The 18,732-nt window shown below is 42.4% G+C and overlaps 2 protein-coding genes across 6 annotated transcripts in view; one reads left to right on the top strand and one right to left on the bottom strand.

The window, feature by feature from the left end:
• LOC142377085 (low-density lipoprotein receptor-related protein 1-like) overlaps window positions 1-10,097 on the top strand; it is a 97,145-nt gene extending 87,048 nt beyond the window's left edge. For 2 of the 4 annotated variants that reach the window (XM_075460847.1, XM_075460848.1), the window contains 24 exons: window positions 105-230; window positions 314-430; window positions 1,128-1,234; window positions 1,330-1,462; window positions 1,565-1,687; window positions 1,781-1,903; window positions 2,104-2,244; window positions 2,341-2,478; window positions 2,600-2,719; window positions 4,094-4,362; window positions 4,466-4,647; window positions 4,765-4,871; window positions 4,970-5,089; window positions 5,201-5,377; window positions 5,475-5,615; window positions 5,719-5,892; window positions 6,056-6,217; window positions 6,323-6,506; window positions 6,615-6,722; window positions 6,816-6,889; window positions 6,980-7,073; window positions 7,238-7,276; window positions 7,973-8,117; window positions 8,203-10,097. In XM_075460847.1, the coding sequence (XP_075316962.1) occupies window positions 105-230; window positions 314-430; window positions 1,128-1,234; window positions 1,330-1,462; window positions 1,565-1,687; window positions 1,781-1,903; window positions 2,104-2,244; window positions 2,341-2,478; window positions 2,600-2,719; window positions 4,094-4,362; window positions 4,466-4,647; window positions 4,765-4,871; window positions 4,970-5,089; window positions 5,201-5,377; window positions 5,475-5,615; window positions 5,719-5,892; window positions 6,056-6,217; window positions 6,323-6,506; window positions 6,615-6,722; window positions 6,816-6,889; window positions 6,980-7,073; window positions 7,238-7,276; window positions 7,973-8,117; window positions 8,203-8,343 (3,245 nt within the window). In that variant the 3' untranslated portion in view covers window positions 8,344-10,097. The remainder of the gene's footprint in view (window positions 1-104; window positions 231-313; window positions 431-1,127; window positions 1,235-1,329; window positions 1,463-1,564; window positions 1,688-1,780; window positions 1,904-2,103; window positions 2,245-2,340; window positions 2,479-2,599; window positions 2,720-4,093; window positions 4,363-4,465; window positions 4,648-4,764; window positions 4,872-4,969; window positions 5,090-5,200; window positions 5,378-5,474; window positions 5,616-5,718; window positions 5,893-6,055; window positions 6,218-6,322; window positions 6,507-6,614; window positions 6,723-6,815; window positions 6,890-6,979; window positions 7,074-7,237; window positions 7,277-7,972; window positions 8,118-8,202) is intronic. The other 2 variants (XM_075460849.1, XM_075460850.1) reach the window with 2 other exon arrangements.
• A 58-nt stretch (window positions 10,098-10,155) lies between these two features.
• On the bottom strand, window positions 10,156-13,860 carry LOC142377087 (uncharacterized). 2 transcript variants are annotated; one of them, XM_075460851.1, is made up of 7 exons: window positions 13,732-13,860; window positions 13,333-13,394; window positions 12,562-12,778; window positions 12,264-12,424; window positions 10,972-12,174; window positions 10,646-10,863; window positions 10,156-10,553 (listed from the first exon to the last, which is right to left on the bottom strand). In XM_075460851.1, the coding sequence occupies exons 2-7, from the start codon at window positions 13,375-13,377 to the stop codon at window positions 10,484-10,486; spliced, it is 1,914 nt and encodes a 637-aa protein (XP_075316966.1). In that variant the 5' UTR covers window positions 13,378-13,394; window positions 13,732-13,860; the 3' UTR covers window positions 10,156-10,483. The 2 variants fall into 2 exon arrangements, with proteins under 2 accessions (XP_075316966.1, XP_075316967.1); XM_075460852.1 differs by lacking the exons at window positions 13,333-13,394; window positions 13,732-13,860 and adding an exon at window positions 13,092-13,312.
• Between the last annotated feature and the right edge of the window lie 4,872 nt (window positions 13,861-18,732).

Raw genomic sequence — 18,732 nt, forward strand, 5'->3', positions numbered from 1 at the left:
CACCCAATTACAGGGAATTTGATCAGCTATATTGGCAGATGAACCTTGAATGTCAATAAGCCTGTGCTCTCATGTCTGATCCGTTCAAACCGTCCCTTTTGCAGCTCAAATGACATGTGGTGTAGATGAGTTCCGCTGTAAAGACTCGGGCCGCTGCATCCCGGCACTCTGGAAGTGTGACGGTGAGGCGGACTGCGGCGACGCTTCAGACGAGCCCAAGGAGGAGTGTGGTAGGCATAGATTTGGGAGAGTGAGATTGAAGGAGAGGACTCGGGTAACAGGGCAGTGCCTGAACTTATCTGTTTATGCACAGATGAGCGGACATGTGAGCCTTACCAGTTCCGCTGTAAAAACAACCGCTGCGTGCCTGGCCGCTGGCAGTGTGACTACGACAATGACTGTGGGGACAACTCTGACGAGGACAAGTGCGGTAGGTTCCCTCGGTTTCTCTTCTTTTCTTTTTTTTTTTTCCACCTGCCTGATCATACAAGCGCAGCTCATGTTGGTATGAAAACCAGTAATTTCTGATCTTGCGTGAGCTCTACTGTTAGCAGAGAGTTCAAAAGCCGCAGGTGTTAGTGGTAAGCAATGTATCACCTCTCACTGTGTGTCTGTTATACTTACTCAACTACTCACGTGGTTGAAATTTGATTTCTTTTTAGTTATTTAGTTCTGTGGCCATTTGCACATCTCACATCATCTCATGTCTGTTTTGCATTCACACTGACCAGTTGCTGTGAGCCAGAGGTAGGTGTTGTCACAATTTCAGATCAACTACAAACCCAACTACCCAGTCTTGTTGTTCCCCCAGCTTGTTATTTGTTCTGCAAGCCTTGTCCTTTTTTAATCCTGCCAGCTCTTGTAGCTCCTCTACTACACACAATGTACCATCCCCACCTCTGTGCCCATCCAGAACATCCCTGTGATATGAATTGTCAGCTTTCTTTTATTCGTGTGCGCCTGGCTCTCAACAGAGCACCTTGAGTTCTTTTTTTCAGTCTGCTCTATTCCCTCCTTTTCTACTCTATTTTCCTTTCTTTATGCCTCTCCTCGCTCCTTCCCTCAACTTTGTTATTTTTTTTTAACTCTTCTCCCACCCTTCTAAGCCGTCTTCTTTCTGTTCTCAGTGCCTCGAAAGTGTTCGGAGAGCGAGTTTTCTTGCTCAAACGGCCGTTGCATTGCCGGGCGTTGGAAGTGTGACGGGGACCACGACTGTGCTGATGGCTCAGATGAGGTATCACTCAACCGTTTCCCTCCCGATCAGCTTTCGCCTTCGAAATCTGACATACCTCGGGTGCTAATGAAAGGAATGCTGTGTTTTGGTTACAGAATGGCTGTGATGTGAAGTGTGACAGTGATCAGTTCCAGTGCAAAAATGGCCATTGCATTCCCATCCGCTGGCGCTGTGATGCAGATCCAGACTGCATGGACGGCAGCGACGAGGAGAAATGTGACAGTGGTGGTGAGTATAGTAATATATGTTTAATTTTTTAACTATAATGCTTGAAGTACCATCACTTACAACTGTTAATGTACTGCATCTGTATACGTTGTGATGTTTCAGTGGGTAGACACTGCCCCCTAGACGAATTCCAGTGTAACAACACTCTTTGTAAACCCCTCGGCTGGAAGTGTGACGGTGAGGACGACTGTGGAGACAACTCTGATGAGAACCCAGAGGAATGTGGTGAGAAATCCCTGTGTTTCACATGTTCAATAAACATCCTGCTCGCACAGAATTCTTCTCCTTCCTTAATCCTCCTCTCTTCTGGTCTTTTAGTTAAATTCCAGTGTCCACCCACAAGGCAGTTCCGCTGTCATAACGACCGGGTGTGTCTGCCGATATTAAAACGCTGTGATGGTATAAACAACTGCGGGGACAACAGCGATGAGCTCGACTGCCGTGAGTTTGGTTACTCTTGTTTAATTAGTGACATTTTTAAAAGAACTGACAGAGAGCGACAGGAAGTTGCACCAACAACACAAGCACATATTTTGCTTTAATTGCACTTGTATGTAAATCATATTCATTAGTGTTTAGAAGCACTTGTCTACATTATAAGCAGCATAATAACCACTCCGTGACCCTTGGATCTTTTCCAGCAGCCACTCCTTCCACACCAGTATGTCAAAAGGACGAGTTCCAGTGCTCCAGTGGCCGTTGCATCAGCTCTATTCTGCGCTGCAACTACTTCAACGACTGTGAAGACTACGGCTCTGATGAAATCAACTGCAATAAGAAAGGTCTGTGGCGCCACGCTACTATATTTATCAAAATGTCGAAGTTCGTCATGCATTGTCATCAGTGTGACTGCAAGCGCCCTGTGTCATTACTTTCAGACACAGTGCTGAACGACTGCCACAGCAACAGGACGGTGTGTGGGGATGGAGATGAAGCTCACTGTGTGGTGAATGGCACCGACTCCTTCTGCTCCTGCAAACCAGGCTTCCAGTCCAATGGAAAAAACAGATGCGAAGGTGCGGTCCTCCTCAAAATGGCTTAGTTTTCCTCTTGGCCCCTTTATGTTGTGGCTACAAGTCGCTTCGAGATGTGAAACTGTGTGTAACACGGACGGTGTGGCCTTGGGGTGTTTCGCAGATAAGAACGAGTGTAAGCAGTTTGGAGTGTGTTCCCACATCTGCAACAACACTAAAGGTTCCTACAAGTGCAGTTGCCACAAGTATTTCAGCAGAATAAATAACACCTGCAAGGCTGATGGTGAGTATTTATTAACTTGTCAAGCTTACATTTAGCAGTGGCTGTGTCTACATTCACAATAGTGTCGATGTTTTGAGTTTTATCCCAGCTTTCATCATGAAAGCTCAATATTTATTGCTCTGTATACAAGATTTAATGATCCAGGTTCGTTAAAGCAGAATGCAAACTTTAGATGTGCAACACTGAGCAGCCACACAGCAGCACGTAACCACAAAACTAGTGGCTCGGTGAGGTTAATTCAGGCTTAACTTTTTTTATTTTCAGCGCCACAAAGCTGGTTTGTTATCACCAAGGCAACCTATGCTGGAAACAGGTTCTGGAGTAGGTTCGGTTGATGTGATAAATCAACCAAAAAAAAAAAAAACCTCCAGAGAAATGCGCTCTCTTTTTAAAATGTAAAAATGATAAATGATCGGCGCATGGACAGTGAGTGAGTAATTTGATTTTCACTGAGATGCATCCTTATGAGAGATATGTCAGCAGACAAAAACTGGATAATTACTCTAAAGCTTGTTCCTGCTGACTTTTAGGATTTTAAACTAATGTTAAATCCTTTTACTTATTAAAATGATCATCGAACTATAAAAGATGCGCCGTTTCTCATGCTGCGTTTAAGTGTTCAGCGTATCAAACTCACCAAATTAGACCGAATGCAAAAATACTGCATTTTATATAGCACTTGACCACTTAGTGCTTCTAAACACAATCATATGATGTCTACACATTCATATTCACATCCATCGTATAAAATGTTTAAAAGACTAATTTAAATCCCTGCATTTAAGAGACCGATTGACATAAAATGAACCTAGATGTTTACAATAAGTTCTGAGTTGTTTGAATGTTTTTTTTCATTGCTGAGAACATTGCCAGTGTTGCATCTGACAGAATAAAACATGCCTTAAGAATACAACTGCAGCACATTCATTTGATAAACTACTGTATGAGTGTATGAGGTGGCAGTGACCTTTCTAAACTTATTGAATTTCAGATTTATGTGGCCTGTATTCTTTTTCTTTTTAGGTCAGCTATACTGCAGGAGGTGTGTGACTGCTGAAATATGCAGCTGGGATTGTTTATTTGCTTCCGGTTCCACCTATTTTACATATCCAGAGCAAGGAAATCCGTGTTATCTTACTGAGTTGATAACCAGTGTCACTGTACCTCTTAGTGAGATTTCTACTGTTAGGATTAGTTAAGCCAGATAATCACAACACACCCCGGATATGCAGAACCTGCTTCATAGAACAGACCTCAGGACTGTGTGCATGTAAATGCAGCCCTATATTCGTACACCGTGTGCCCTTCACTTCAACGCTAACGCTGTCCTTTCACTCTTCTTCGTCTCTGACATTATTTCCTGTGCTTCTCTAGCTCAGGGACAAGTGTTGTACATCGCTGATGACAATGAAATCCGTAGCTTGGACCCTTCAATGCCAAACTGGCGCTATGAGCAGATGTTCCATGGCGATGCCAACGTGCGCATTGATGCCATGGACCTACACGTAAAGACCAATCGTATCTACTGGACAAACTGGCACACAGGGCGCATCTCTGCCTACGATTTGCCTTCCTCCTCCTCTTCCTCCCAAAACAGCAACCGTAACAGACGCCAAAGCGAATCCAGAGTCAGCAACCTTGAGGTAAGTGTATGTATGTGTTTGCTTCATATATTTGTTTTTGCATGTATGCATTCATGTGGTAGAATATAACAAGAAAAGTAAAGATTGCGTTTTATCGGTTTAGATTCCAGATCTGAAGATGCCCCGGGGCATCGCTGTGGACTGGGTGGCAGGGAACTTGTACTGGACTGACTCTGGTAGAGATGTCATCGAAGTGGCCCAGATAAGTGGCGCACACCACCGCAAAACCCTGATTTCCGGCATGATTGATGAGCCACACGCCATTGTAGTCGACCCCCAGAGAGGGTGAGTGGGAGACCAGAGGGGGTCTGTGAAATGGGGTGGGCTACAAGAATGCAAACTGAGATGTAACAGAGCCAACAACAGTGATAAATGAAGCTTCCACTTCTTCTCATCCTTTAGGAAAATGTACTGGGCGGACTGGGGCAACCACCCCAAGATTGAAACTGCTGCTATGGACGGAACCATGCGAGAGACCCTGGTTGAAGAAAACATCCAGTGGCCGACTGGTAAAACAACCACATACACTTCCCTTAATTTATCTGCGAGCAAAGAGTGTGACTATTCACCCTTTTAAACATTTCCTAATAGTGCTCTGTTTGTGTAGGTCTGGCAGTGGACTACTTCAACGAGCGTCTGTACTGGGCCGACGCAAAACTCTCCTTGATTTGCAGCGTGAGGCTGAATGGCAGTGATTCAGCCGTGGCTGTACACGGCATTAAAAACAGTTGAGTCGCCCATTTTTGCAGCAATGTTGTGGTCCACACAATGATCAGGTTGATCAGGTTTTATAAGTCAGGACTCAGCTGCCATTTTACGAGTCTTTGTTTCTACGCAGATCTCCATCACCCATTCAGCATTGATATCTTTGAGGATTACATTTATGGCGTCACCTACATCAACAACTACGTCTTCCGAGTGAATAAGTTCGGCAAAGGCCCCATCGAGAATTTGACAACCGGAATGAACCATGCCACAGATATAGTTTTGTACCACCGTAACAAACAACCTGAAGGTTCGTAAAGAGAAAAAACATCCCAGGATCACAAGCTAAATGAGAGAGTCGTGTTTCCTCATTTTCAGCACTGGTTGTCTTTCTGTCTTTCTGTCAGTCACTAATCCCTGTGACAGGAAGAAATGCGAATGGTTATGTCTGCTAAGCCCCAGCGGACCGGTCTGCACCTGTCCCAATGGACGCACCCTGGACAACGGCACATGTGTGGAGCTGCCTACTCCCACGCTGTCTCCTATCTGTGAGTGGCAACACAGACACAGGGGTGCACAATCCCTCATCCAGAACATGCACAAACAGCCATTTAAATCGTTCTTTGAACCGAGACGCTTTGTTACCTGCAGCCCCTCCCAGTGGTCCCTGCTCCGTCCAGTGTTTGAACGGTGGCAGCTGTTTCCTGAATGCCCACAAGCAACCCAAATGTCGCTGCCAGCCTAATTATGCAGGGGATCGATGTGAGATTGATCAGTGCAGGGACTATTGCAAGAATGGAGGCACGTGCACGCCTTCCCCTACAGGTAAGCATGTGGAAAAGTTGAACGTTTGGGTTAAGATGTGGACTTATTGGCCACTTGCAAGTTTCTGTTGGCCTGTTAGTATGTCACACACGGTCTCCCTCATCATCCCTTCCATTCACTCTTCTCTCCTTCCATATGCCTTCTTCTATCTGTCCACCCACAGGCTCTCCAACGTGTCGATGCCTCACAGGCTTTACAGGGCCGAATTGCAACCTGCACACTTGCAAGGATTACTGCAAGAATGGAGGAAATTGTAGCGTCAGTCCCGGGAATCAGCCAACCTGCCGCTGCCCCTCAGACTTCCTTGGCGACCAGTGCCAGTACCGTGAGTGTCCCTACTGTCTCTCTGACTCTGAAGTTTAAATTTCACCCAGACGTTCTGTGACTGGTGAAGTACACTTACATGTTGTGCGTGTCTGTGTGTGAGCAGGAAGCTGTGAGGGCCACTGCCTGAACAAAGGTGCATGTCTGCAGAGAGAAAATGGCTCCAAGTTTTGCCGCTGTCTGCCCCAGTACATCGGCACCACGTGTGAGATCGACAGGTGTCACTACTGCCGTGACGGCGAATGTATCCCCAGCAATGGTTTCTCGTCCACAGGGGAATTCATGTGTCGGTAAGAGCGCTTATGGACGCAGAATGTACCTCACATCATGAACAAACAAGCTTACATATGCCAGGTTTTTGATTCTCATCGCTACTCCCATTTTCTTCTGTTTCCCAGATGCACAAATGGCAGAATCCAGCCCAGCTGTTACACGTGCGATACAAACGAGTACTGTGCAAATGGCCAGTGCTCTATAAATCCCATCACTCGCCTCCCGGAGTGCAGGTGAGGGAGGAAGGAGGTCTTATTATCTCCGCTGTGACATTGCATTGTGTACATGAATATCTCACTGTTCTCTCCTCCTGTGTGTGTCTGTAGATGTACGCCGGGCTGGGCAGGGCATCGCTGTGAGTCTGTGGCCAGCAGTAGTGATGCCTCAGGTTCAGGCGGACGTAAGTTGTTTCCTCAGTGACATTCATTAACTAAATTTCATTTGATGTGGTTGACTGAGAGAAACCGTATGCTTTTCTGTCTGTGTGCAGGCACAGCCTCCATCGTGGTCACTGTTTTGATCCTGCTGCTGCTGGTTCTCCTGGCTGCAGGAGCTTTGCTGTGGTACAGGAGAAGAATGAGAGGGTGAGTCACAATCTTACACCGAAGAACTGAAAACACAAGACAGTGGAGGCCTGTTTTTCATCCCTCTTTCTATTCTTTTCTTTTCTTTTCTTTTCCTTTCTTTTCCTTCCTTCGATCTTCACTTGTACTCTCCTCTCTGTAATGGCATCTCTTGTGCTCCTCAGGTCTAGCCGGCCCGGAAAAACCGGCTCCAGACGCTTGCGGTAATGGTTACCAGGGTTACTCATTTTTCCTTCATACCTTCTTTCAGTTCTGCTCTTTGGTGCTCTCTCTTTCCCTGAACCATAAGTCTTGGTTGCTGTGCAGTGTTTGGTCCTGTGGTCTGTGTGGTTTCATTTAGGCGTCCCACCCCTACAGTATCAGTTGCCCTCTTCAGAGCAGATCCAGGGCAGATCTATTCAAAGTAAACTTTGAATAGATCTGTCTGTTTTAGGCAGTTCTCTAGATCTCTCATATTGTTTTCCATCATACTGTGCCATATTGTACTGTGCTTTGATCCGTACTGTGATAACGTCTCTCTCATAGTGAGGGACGGAGAGTCCTTTAGCATTCTTCCAAAGCTCAGATTGGGAAATGCAACTTGAAAAATCCAGCATTTACTTAAATACTGTGGTTTCTGCATTTCCACTAAATTTTAGAGGACCTGTTATGGATTTATCTAAAGTCCATACTCTTACAATCCTGTGTCCAGACTCACTGGGTCTGGACCTGGGCTACATGAATGCTGGGATTGTGTTTTTGCCTGTGTTGTGGCTTCGCCTGGATGGTGACGAGAGTCATGCAAAGCCTCTTCCCTCGTCTCGTAATGTGGCTGCGTCCCTGCTTGCACTGTTCCGGCACCTGTGTTATCGAATTCGAAACAAAGGCATGACTGTGCCATTAAATGTTTTTGTGTGTAGGGCCAAGGGCTTCCAGCACCAAAGGATGACCAACGGGGCCATGAATGTTGAGATTGGAAACCCCGCCTACAAGATCTACGAGGGCGAGCCTGACGACGACGCCGGGGAGCTGCTGGACGCAGACTTCACGATGGACCCGGACAAGGTAAAGAAAAATTCCAGCCACGTATTCGCTTACTTTGAAGCAGCCTCCCAACACATTATCTAACTGATGACTTGACTCTCTTCAGCCCACCAACTTCACAAACCCAGTGTATGCCACTCTGTACATGGGAGCTCACAACAGTCGCAACTCTCTGGCCAGCACGGACGAGAAGAAGGAGCTGTTGTCACGCGGAGATGAGGAGCCCCTTGTGGACCCGCTGGCATAGACTGTCCATCAGCCTGGATCATACTATTCCAAACACACCCCTCCTCTTGCCTTTTAAAGAAAAAGTAAAGTACAAAAATCAATAAAAAGTGTGAGAGAGAATTGCTAAAAAGTGTGAACACTGTATAAAATGTACAAAAATGAAGGACTACTTTTGTATGTGATTGCAGTATTATATTTTGTTCTTTAGAGATTCCTCGGGTCAAAAACGAATAACATTTTCTATGACAGATTTTTAATTTAGCCTTTGTCCCTTACCCTTTACCTAAATAGCCACTACCTCTGTACAAAATGAAATGGAAACAAGAGAATCAGATGGAAAAAGATGCTATCATTGGAGCGATTTTAATTTTTTATTTTTGTATGAATTGTATAGACTGGGGGGGAAAAAACAAAAAACGAAAAAGAAAAAAAAAACAATGTTCCATTTCATCAGTGCCAACTGTTTGTTGTTTGTGTTGGACTTTGAGCGGGAAAAGGCAAAAACTCAAAGTCTTCTAAATCGGTACATGTGTCGTCCCGCTGGGTTTCTCAGCACGATTGTGTGATAGCACCGTTTGTGTATAGCACATGTAAAATGTCAGCGCCAGATGGCAACCACAGTATTTTCCACATTTTTTTTCCTTTTTCTCAGAGAACAATGTTCATGAAATGATTGTGTTGTCTTCCTTGCACAGGATATCACATTTTATGGCTAAGTGTGTACTGTAGGCGTTTTATCGTAAGATGTAAAGAGGGTAAGTCTGTTTTAATCAGTCGGGGTGTTGTTGCTGATGTGAGAGGGCAGAGAGCGAACCGGCCTGTGCTTGTGCGGTTGGAAAATGACAAAGTTGGTTTATGGGTTGAACATTCCATGGGTGGACATTAGAAATGTAGAGGTCGGGTGGCCACGGCTGGCAGATAAGCGGAACAGCCATAGCAGATACAAGACTTTGATGATAGTGTCATTTCTGCACAATTTAGCTATTGGTTGCCAGTGTCTTCCTCCAGAGGGGAAGGCAGGCTATGCTTCTGGTAAAACACGAGGAAGGAGAAGATTTTGCCGGGCCTGCAGTTCGTCTCTTACTTCTTCAGTTTAGCTTTTTGTAAGGATCCATTTATGTCCACCTGGCCTTGTGAATAAATTTCTTTCTGCCTTTAGAAAAATCAAAGTCTGTACGTTCACAGTTTTGTAATGACTCAGTCTGAAGTGCATTATGTTCATTCTGTACTCGGCAGTTCTCGGTTTCTTCTCGGGCCCTTTTTTGATCTCTTATTTTTTTCCTCTGTGCCCTGCTGCTGCTAATGCTACCATTCCGGGTTGCTCTGACACGTCTTTACGCTCAGCCTCTGTCCCAAAATGCTGCTTCTGTCAGAAATGTGTCAGCCATATCTTAATGCATGTGAAAAGTAACACGAGTCTACGTAACGACAATAACATGTTTTTACTTTACTTACCCATCAAGTGGTTTATTTTTTATGCTGTTGTATACGTTTCGTCTTTGAGAGAGAAGTACAATCATTTTACCTAAGGATTGTTTTTGCAGAATCATCCGCGCTTTTTCAGATTTCCTTTTGTTTCTTTTGCTTAATTCATCTTTGTTTCTTTTTTTTTAATGAAAAATGACACATAGCTTTTTATAGTACATGATGCATGGAGGCTCAGACTTTCTTCTGGAAAGAGAATTACGTTTAATTTTTTTGCTGGAGTACTTTACATACTAAATAACAGATATTGTTATAAATAAAATCTAAAAAATTGTACAGAAAAACAAGCCGGTGTGTTGTGTTTTGCTTCCAATCTTCACTTATAAAGTAATGCCACGGGTCGGTGCTGGCTAATTAAATCATTTATTAAGCACACGATGAAGTGGATGATCCGTTACATTTGCATGCACATCGCAATGATTTTGTCACACCAGTTTAAACTATTTAACAATCAAAAGGAAAAATAAGAACTTAACATGGAAAAAGAAAAATCACTCCACATGAGAAGATTTTACATCTTGCTAAATAATAAACTCTTGAGCTGCGGATGTTTTGTAATGCACATCAAAGCAACCCTTAGTGATCACATGATTTTTTTTTTTTTTTAAAAAGAAAAAACAAATTGGGAATTCCAATTGTTGGTGTTGAATTAAAGGTGTGACTTGGTGTCGATGTCACTTAATGCCTTTAGCCTTCAGCTCCTCCTTGACTCGTTTCAGATAGTTCGGGTCAGGATACCCAAAACTGTGGAAGAGAAACATGTACAAAATATATGTGACATATTGCAGCACATGTAACACTGAGGAAAAAAATACATATGAATCAGTATATTGTACCTCTGTGGTCCTCCTGAGATGGATGTCTTGTGATGGATGTCATTCCAGGTAACTTGGTTCTCTGCCCCGGTCGTTCTGGATGTTCCAACAGTGAAAATCAGCCTCTGGTCAAATGCTTTCTGCAACAGTCGCAGCACTTCTTTTCCCTCTTTGTTGTCCGGAAGATATGCTGATCTTGCTATACCAGAGTAGTGCTGTCCAGGATTGGGATGCTCTTTCTGCAGGAGAAAAAGGACGACATGAATTAACTGACAACCGTGTTAAAGTTAACTGTAAATATATCTATAGACTGTTCATATGTGTTAAAAAAAGAAATTTAAAATTACCGTCTGTACTCCGCCAGGAATACTGTATGTGATTAGTATGTGGCCACAGTCAGAGAATCCTGGGAGGGATGGAGAATATCTAACGTATGACATTGTTCCTTTTGGCTGATCTCCCTCGATCACACCAAAGACATCTTTGCATATAGGACAAATGGGCCCACTGTGTTTCACAGCTTTTTTCAGGCATTCCTTACAGAATTCATGTTTGCACTTTAGTTGTTGCTTCTTGGTAAATGGACTCAAACAAATAGGACAGTTTTCTTCTTCTGTGCCACCCGCTGCTGCCCCCCTTCCTGCTGGTGCTTCAGGGTGATGCTGCGATGACTGTCCATTTAATGCAGGTCCACTGGAGGCCTCCTCTGACTGATAACCATTGGTGAAGTTCTTCTGTGAGCCGCTGGACCCAGTTGCACCAGAAGGTTGGATGAAGCTCAGGGGAGATGTACCAGTCTTCTGGTACAGATTCAGAAGAGCTCTGACAGCATGACTTTCCATTGAGGCGTTTCCTGCAGGTCTTAAGTAGGTAGCTTTGACACTGACTTTGCCTTGACTGAGGCTGGATTCTTTAAAGTCCACATTAAACTTAGATTTGATCTTTGCTATTTCTTCAGGAAAAGAAAGAGCCATTTGCTTCCAGATGTTCTCCTTTATGGTTAGTCCAGCATCAACGAGAGGGTCTTTGATGGTCATGTCTATCTTCTGCGATGTGTTTTGCGGTGCTGGTTCATACTTACTGAGAGAGGCACTCTGCATCGCATTTAAAGATGCACTGAAAGCCTGCTGACTTTGGCTTGGCCCCCACACAATTACTTCTTCAGAGGACAGAGAAAGCAAAAGCTTCTTCTCGTTTTTCTGGATGATTCTCAGAGCGTCACTCCACTGATCTGGATCTACAAACTTGAGAGGAATGACTGAGCACGGACCGTCAGCTAAACACTTTTGGATGAGGTTTGTGAACTCAGAGATCGCTTCATCTGTGTTTCCATCTTCCTGATCAGCTTTAAATTTCACACTGACATTTGGCTCAATTTTAACTTTATGTTTGCTCTCTATGTGCTTCATTTCTTCCTTGTAGATCTGGTGAACGTACCAGAAAAGACTCACTGGGACAAGACAATCATCAGGCACCTTTTTATGCTGCTCAACAGAAGTGCTTCCTGCACTAGAAACTGGGTCACTCTGTTTTTCAAGCTGCACTTTGTCCTGGATAGAAAAAAATGGATTTATATGGATTTATTTAAAAATCAAACAATATTATTGTAAATATCACTGATCTATTTCACAGTACATACAGCTTGAGGATCTGGCACAGAGGGACGAGCGTTCATTGAAACATCATCTGATATTTCAATCTCCAGCCCTGGTGATGTCAGTCTAATGGACAGTATGGTGACTGTTCCCCCATCTTTCCTGGTCAGTGTTTGTCCACTCAGCTTCTGAAGATCAACCAGGGCTTTAGAAGGAAGTGAAACACAAAATAAAAAAGTTTGCAAAACCAACAGCATTACAGAAAGCTGGTAAAAATGAATATTTATGCAAGTTGTTGTAAAGATATAAAGATCTCTTAATTCAAACACAGTCATACGGCACCTGGAGGAGGCGAAAACTTTACCACAACAGTCCCATCTCTTAAGGTGTGTTCCACTGAGCAGTCCACCATCTTTTTCTGTTTGTTGAACCAAGTCTGAAGAGGCGACTCCAGACGCTTTTTTAGTTTTAGTGGGTTCTTTGGTGGATCAGCCTCTGACCACTTTAATGAGAGACTTAGTAGAACTTCCTCTTTATCCTGCGGTGACGCCATCCCAGGCTGAAAACATGTAACATACATACATTACAATGTGAGATATCACAAAGTCTTGAGCTGTCCAGCTGGAAATGCCTGCACTTAAAACCATTTGGATTTAACGCCGATTAAAATGACCAAACCTACTTTATCATATAATAAACACCTAGAGTGTTTTCAAAGAGATATATTTGTAAACTGCTACCTCACTATACAGCATTTCCCAGGTGTTTCTTTACACGATTCATTCATGGATACATTAACAGAGAATTACTGTTGATAATAAAATAATATGGTTTGATAACCCACACAGAGGGTCATCTGTGATATCTGTCACCTTGCTCCTTGACTCCAAGCAGGTTTATGACGCAGGTGCTGCTGGGTGTCATTCTTAGTATGTTCAACACCAACAACGAAAGGAAAACCACAATGTAAACTGAACTATGCACTTAAAACAATATTGCAATTTACTAAAGCCACTGCGACAAGTAGTATTCGAGTACTCTTATCAATATCAGCTCTCCCTTGTGAATTTCCTTTGACATAATAAAGATCCGGTGTTGAGCATTTTTGCATACTTCGCAGTCAACTTCCATGGGTTCGGCTTTGTCCTGGGCAGACATTTTGACGGGTCTTCTTCCTTCAAAACACAGCAAACGCTTACATGTCAGCTTTCAGTTGCGATCCCAGTTTTTATATATATATATATATATATATATATATATATGGTTTAGGTTATCTCTGTAAAACAGTGCTAAACAACACCGGCAGATTGTTACTGCGCCAGTCCACTTTCTGTTGTGACAGCTCAATGCAAACTTGTAAAGGAAAAATGCCAGCTTCACTTTTTTTATGTCACAAACCTTTTTATTTAGCGAAAACCTTTGAAAGTGACGCTATGTCGTAAGGATTGTTACTATCTGAACAGACACACGGAAGGTAAATGCGACTTTACAAACTGCGACGTACAGACTTACCTTGGTTCGGTTGCTGCAGAAAGGCTGGCTCTTCCTGGGAAATGAAAGCGAAAGTCTTGTTGCTGTGTCAGAGGAGGAGTACGCTCAGTATCTATTCCGCCTCGCAGTGTTTTTCCTCAGCGAGCAAAAGCTACACCATTTATCAGTGCTCGGTTTGTCCCGTCCCAGAAAATAACCCACCCACTGTTGCACATGCTGAATATAGAATGGGGTTCATTTTCTGTTTTTTCCCCCCTGTAAATGTCCCATTCGTGTCTGTTTGACGTCACATCCATTCATATTACAGAACATGCACACATGATATTACAGTGCTTTTTCAATCTTTTCTTATTTCCTTCCACCAATGTATTGGAGGTATATTTACCTTCCTTATATTCTATCTCTCCAAATTAGCTTTTTTTTTTTTTTTAATTGTAAATGAACATCAATGACCTGCATGTTTTCTTCCTCCCTCTGTAGGTTTTAGAGCTTATGTGACAGTGGCGAATCTAGGATATTTCTGAGTAAGGGGCCATTAAGGCCACATTTACACATAGCCGGGTATTTAGAGAAACAAATATTTCCCCCCCTCCGTTTTCAATAATAACATCGTGCACACAACATCGTTTTCAAAAAACTTGTCATTTACATCAACCTGCATAAATACGCCGTCAAGCGCCATAATAACTATGCCAAACCTATTGGCGGCAGTGTAGGGAAAGGAATAAATCCATGCAAGTCAATCAAAATCCTCAAAATCGACACCAACAAATAACACGAGCGACTTCCTGTACTTTTCAAAACAGCAATGGCGCGAGGTTCGTTTTTGTGGACCGACAGCGAGGTGAATGCAATAAGACTTGCACATGCAATAAGGCCAGAATCGTTTGCACAAACGTAAAAATTAGTAGAACTTTAACATCATCCATGATAATCCTGATCAGTAGTCAAACAAACTGTAAACATAAGGCGCTCGCATGACGTTAAGCATTTTCTGGCGCATAATGTGACATTTAAGAACCTAAAACGCAGTTTCTCCCAGTTGACACGGCAACACATAACCGGCGTTATCAGAAATCTCCACTTTGGCCGGAGGTTTTAGAAATAATCGTTTTCTGTGATAAAAACGGGGTTTTGGTGTAAATGAGAGGCCAAACCGCAGGAAAATATCTGCGTCTTCCTATCGTGTAAACGGGGCCTAAGGGGCCACAGTGTACATAGAGGGGCCAAGTATTTGTCCAACATCCTTGCACACAATTCCCTGTTTTGGTAAGGTACTGTATATACATTTCACCATTCACACCATGTTCAAACACTTAATTAAACATGTCATTTAAAAAAAAAACTCCTGACCAATTTTACATGCATTTTTACTGTACATAGACAAAATGCTCTCAAACACACACACAGCATGTGAGAAAATCCAGCATTTTATTTAATTTTTTTAAAACCTTTTTACTTTTTCACAAATACTGTCAGTTCAAAACATCTCTCTCACAAACATACACAAAGTTGCATGTGGGCGACTACTGTACATTTCACTCCTCTAAAACAGCATTATTCTTCGGTTTTTGTGACGGGAACTGAACCGGACAAAAGACAGACGAGTGACAGGACAAGGGCATGTCAGGGGGCCAATCAGATTTCAGCTGGGGCCAATGCCCCTGTGGCCCCGCCCCTAGAACCGCCCCTGTTATGTGACCCTGGCATCTTTGATGACAGGACTGATTACTACACCCATCTTGAGTAGCCTATGTCAGGTCGTCCTGGTAACCACGAAGATGCGGTCTATGATTGGACAGAGGCACAGCGTGCAGCTCTGTCATGTTACAGTTCTTAAGATGATGAACATGTGCGCATGACCTGATGCCCATGCATCACACATATTTACACATGCGCTCAACTTGCCTGCACATGTTGAGTTTCAAGTTTTCACACTGAGCACCTCTCCAGTGCACAAACGCATGCTGCGTTTAAATATAGGTGGAAAACTGAGGAATCTGGACCGTGAACTGGATTCATGTGTTATTTATTTCCTTCTGTATTACTCTGTGGTGGAAAGAACGTTTTTCTCAGTAGATGAAATAGCTTGTCACCCCTCAGTTAGAACGCACAGGCCCACATTTACTTTTCTACCATTTAAAAATGTTAAGATAAACATAAAGGCAGCTGTGGGCTCAAGAAATGTGAATACCTGGTTTAGATGAACTGTCACAAGGAAACTTGTGGTTTTTCTGGGTAAATTGCCAGTCAAAGCCATGTTACTCCTTGCATGTAGTTAAATTTTATACAGGCCACAAATTAAAGTAACCGTATAACATCTTCTAATCTATAAAATTGAAAACGCAGGCCTTTGTGTTGTAGTAACAAAAACAGCAATATGAATTAGCTATATGAATTCCACTAATTTGCTCATTCTAAAGATTTTTTGTTTTCTTTGATGGGAAATTATTCATTTGTTTGCAGTAAAGTCACTCAGTGCCTTTAACTCCAACTTGACTCTTTGTAGACCGTCCGGGTCAGGATACCCAAATCTGTGGAGGCAGAACATATACAAGAGTTCATCTGTGACACATTTCAGAGAATGAATGAGAATGTGTTCTGTATGGAGGGAGTGTGGAGCAGTGGGTGACTCCACTCATATATTCTGGGATTGCCCAAAAATACAGGAATTTTGGAAGAATATTCAAAAGGAAATTAAAAAGATTATGGGCATTAACTTCCCTCTGGAACCAGCACTTAACATTTTGGGTATAATTCCTGACAGTATGACAGATAAGAGCTCTACACAGCAAATTGAGAAGAGTTGAATTCTTGGTGTTAAACTAGACATACACTAGTAGAGTTAATTATACTCTGGATAGAGTTAATCCATTATAATTAACTCTCAGTCGATAAATAGTTGTTGTCAAAACCGAGTGTAAAAAATGAAGTGTCACTGAATCAAACCTCTAAGTGTTAATGTTTAAATATTAACTCCGAACTTTTTACTCTAAACTCTGATCCTGTATTTCACACCTCAAGTGTAACCCCATAACCCGCACCCCCAATGTACGAACACCGCTCTGCTGAAGCAAGAACTGTCTCGACTCAATCGGTCTGCTGAAGAAAGAGCAACATCTCAACTTTTAACGGTTACACTGTTCGGTAAGTACATGAAGTAGTATCTGATAATATTGTATTTTATATTAATATTACTCTTCGGGCACCCGGTCATTTTGGAACGGTAACTTTACTCGTCGCTGTTGCTAACCACCCTAACACCTGCTTAATGAGCTAGAGGTTAGCATGCCTGTTCTCACTGTAACATAAAAAGTGAGTTACGGCAGTAAACGATAAGTTTTGTCTGACGTTTTGGCTGAGTGAGACGAGTCATGCACTTTGTAACCATAGATATAAAACGTGATAAGATGATGCTAATGTTCGGAGTTTCTAGCTAGCGTGCTAAAGTGGTGCTAACGCTAGCAAGCCCTTTGTCCAAAGTCATTTCTACATTTTTTTGTTTCGAAAATAACACAGCTCTTGGTGAATTATAATATAACTTTTTGTCAGTAACAAAAACACCGTGTAATTCCGGTTTTCGACAGACTGCTCATGTTTACCGTGCCAAAACGGTACGCTATCAAAGCTAAATTTCTGGTCCTGAAATAAATTAATAGATCTCTATTTTCATTTTAATAATGACGAATATGAAGTTGAGTTTTGTTATTTATCAAAAACAATCATTTTAGTTAAATGGTATCTGTAGTAAGCATGAAATAATGTTTTACAATGCTTTTGTTGTCTGTCTCAAATATTTGTCTTCAAGGCTGGGATAGTGATGTGTCTGCTCTCCTGTTGCTGTTGCAAGTCCTGCCCCCTACATCAAAAGGCCAGAAAAAAACTCCCAAGATGAGCTCAGCACAGGCAGCCAATCATGTTGTCAGATTCATTAAGGTACCATCAGCTTTTTATACTACCGTGTAAGAAGTGTGCGGTGCAGATTGGACTGTAAGAATAATTCTTGCTGTGTATCTAGTGTGTTATGCTAAGTATATGCATCATGTGTCATTCAAACTACAGGAAGGAGCCAGCCTCACTACATTCCTGGACAAAGTTGAAGCAAGGCAGCCTTTCCTCCTTTGCAACGGAGAGCAAAAAAAGAAAATTGCAAGGTTCTTCATTGTTGTGGACCAGAAAGCTATCCCATGCAACGCTCAGACATCGGTGGCTGCTTTTGATGTGCTGTTCAAGACTCACTTTGTCTTCAGCCTCTCCTATGATGAAGCACTTTCTGCATTCTACACTTTCATCCAAACAACGATATGCAACATCGATGTTGGAACCACAAAGGAAACCCCACAAGTCAAGGAAACGAGGGCCAAACTACTGTAAGACCATTAAAATGTCACTAGTTCACAAAAGTCAAGAGCACAGTTAAAAAAACAGTCTGATTATGTTCACATGTTTTGTTTGTAAAAAGCTGACGTATTTTAGACCATTTGATAAGCAATACTCTAATGAGAGTGAGAGGACATACATTGTGCCTTACTGTTGCATGTTCTAATATTTGTGGTGAAAATAAATGTTTTTAAACTGACAAACATGACTGCCTTTGTATTTTAGCAAAGTTTATTTTCCAAGTATTTTTTTTGTAGGATTATACATATAAGGATTATATTGACACCTTTTAAGTGTTATGTGTAGTTAAGAAATAGTCCTCTGAGAGAGTTAATTACTAACACTACATAGAAGTGTTAAAAAAAAGTAACACTGGTTGGAGTTAGGCAGTGTTAAATTTTAACTCCAAAAAGAGTCAAAATTACACTAACTTAGTGTAAAGGTACCAACACTCAAAAAAGTGTTAAAGTAACACTCAGAGGTGTGGACCCATATAGACACTTTAAAAGTGTTAAGATCAACTCTTGCAGTGTTAATTTGAGTATGCTGATTTTACTGTGTAAATATTTACTGAGAATCCTGCTGCTGATAGCAAAGAAGACTATAACAGCTTCCTGGGTGAAACCACAGCCTCCAAACATA

This window comes from Odontesthes bonariensis, chromosome 3 (genome assembly GCF_027942865.1).
Source record: "Odontesthes bonariensis isolate fOdoBon6 chromosome 3, fOdoBon6.hap1, whole genome shotgun sequence".
NCBI classification, from domain to species: Eukaryota; Metazoa; Chordata; class Actinopteri; order Atheriniformes; family Atherinopsidae; genus Odontesthes; species Odontesthes bonariensis.

Excerpts from the sequence above, each read along its gene's own strand:
- LOC142377087 (XM_075460851.1), bottom strand. The coding sequence starts at position 13,377 with ATGTCTGCCCAGGACAAAGCCGAACCCATGGAAGTTGACTGCGAA. Across the intron at positions 10,864-10,971 it reads TTCCTGGCGGAGTACAGACG|AAAGAGCATCCCAATCCTGG; the intron begins GTAATTTTAAAT and ends TTTCTCCTGCAG. Across the intron at positions 10,554-10,645 it reads ATCTCAGGAGGACCACAGAG|TTTTGGGTATCCTGACCCGA; the intron begins GTACAATATACT and ends TCTCTTCCACAG.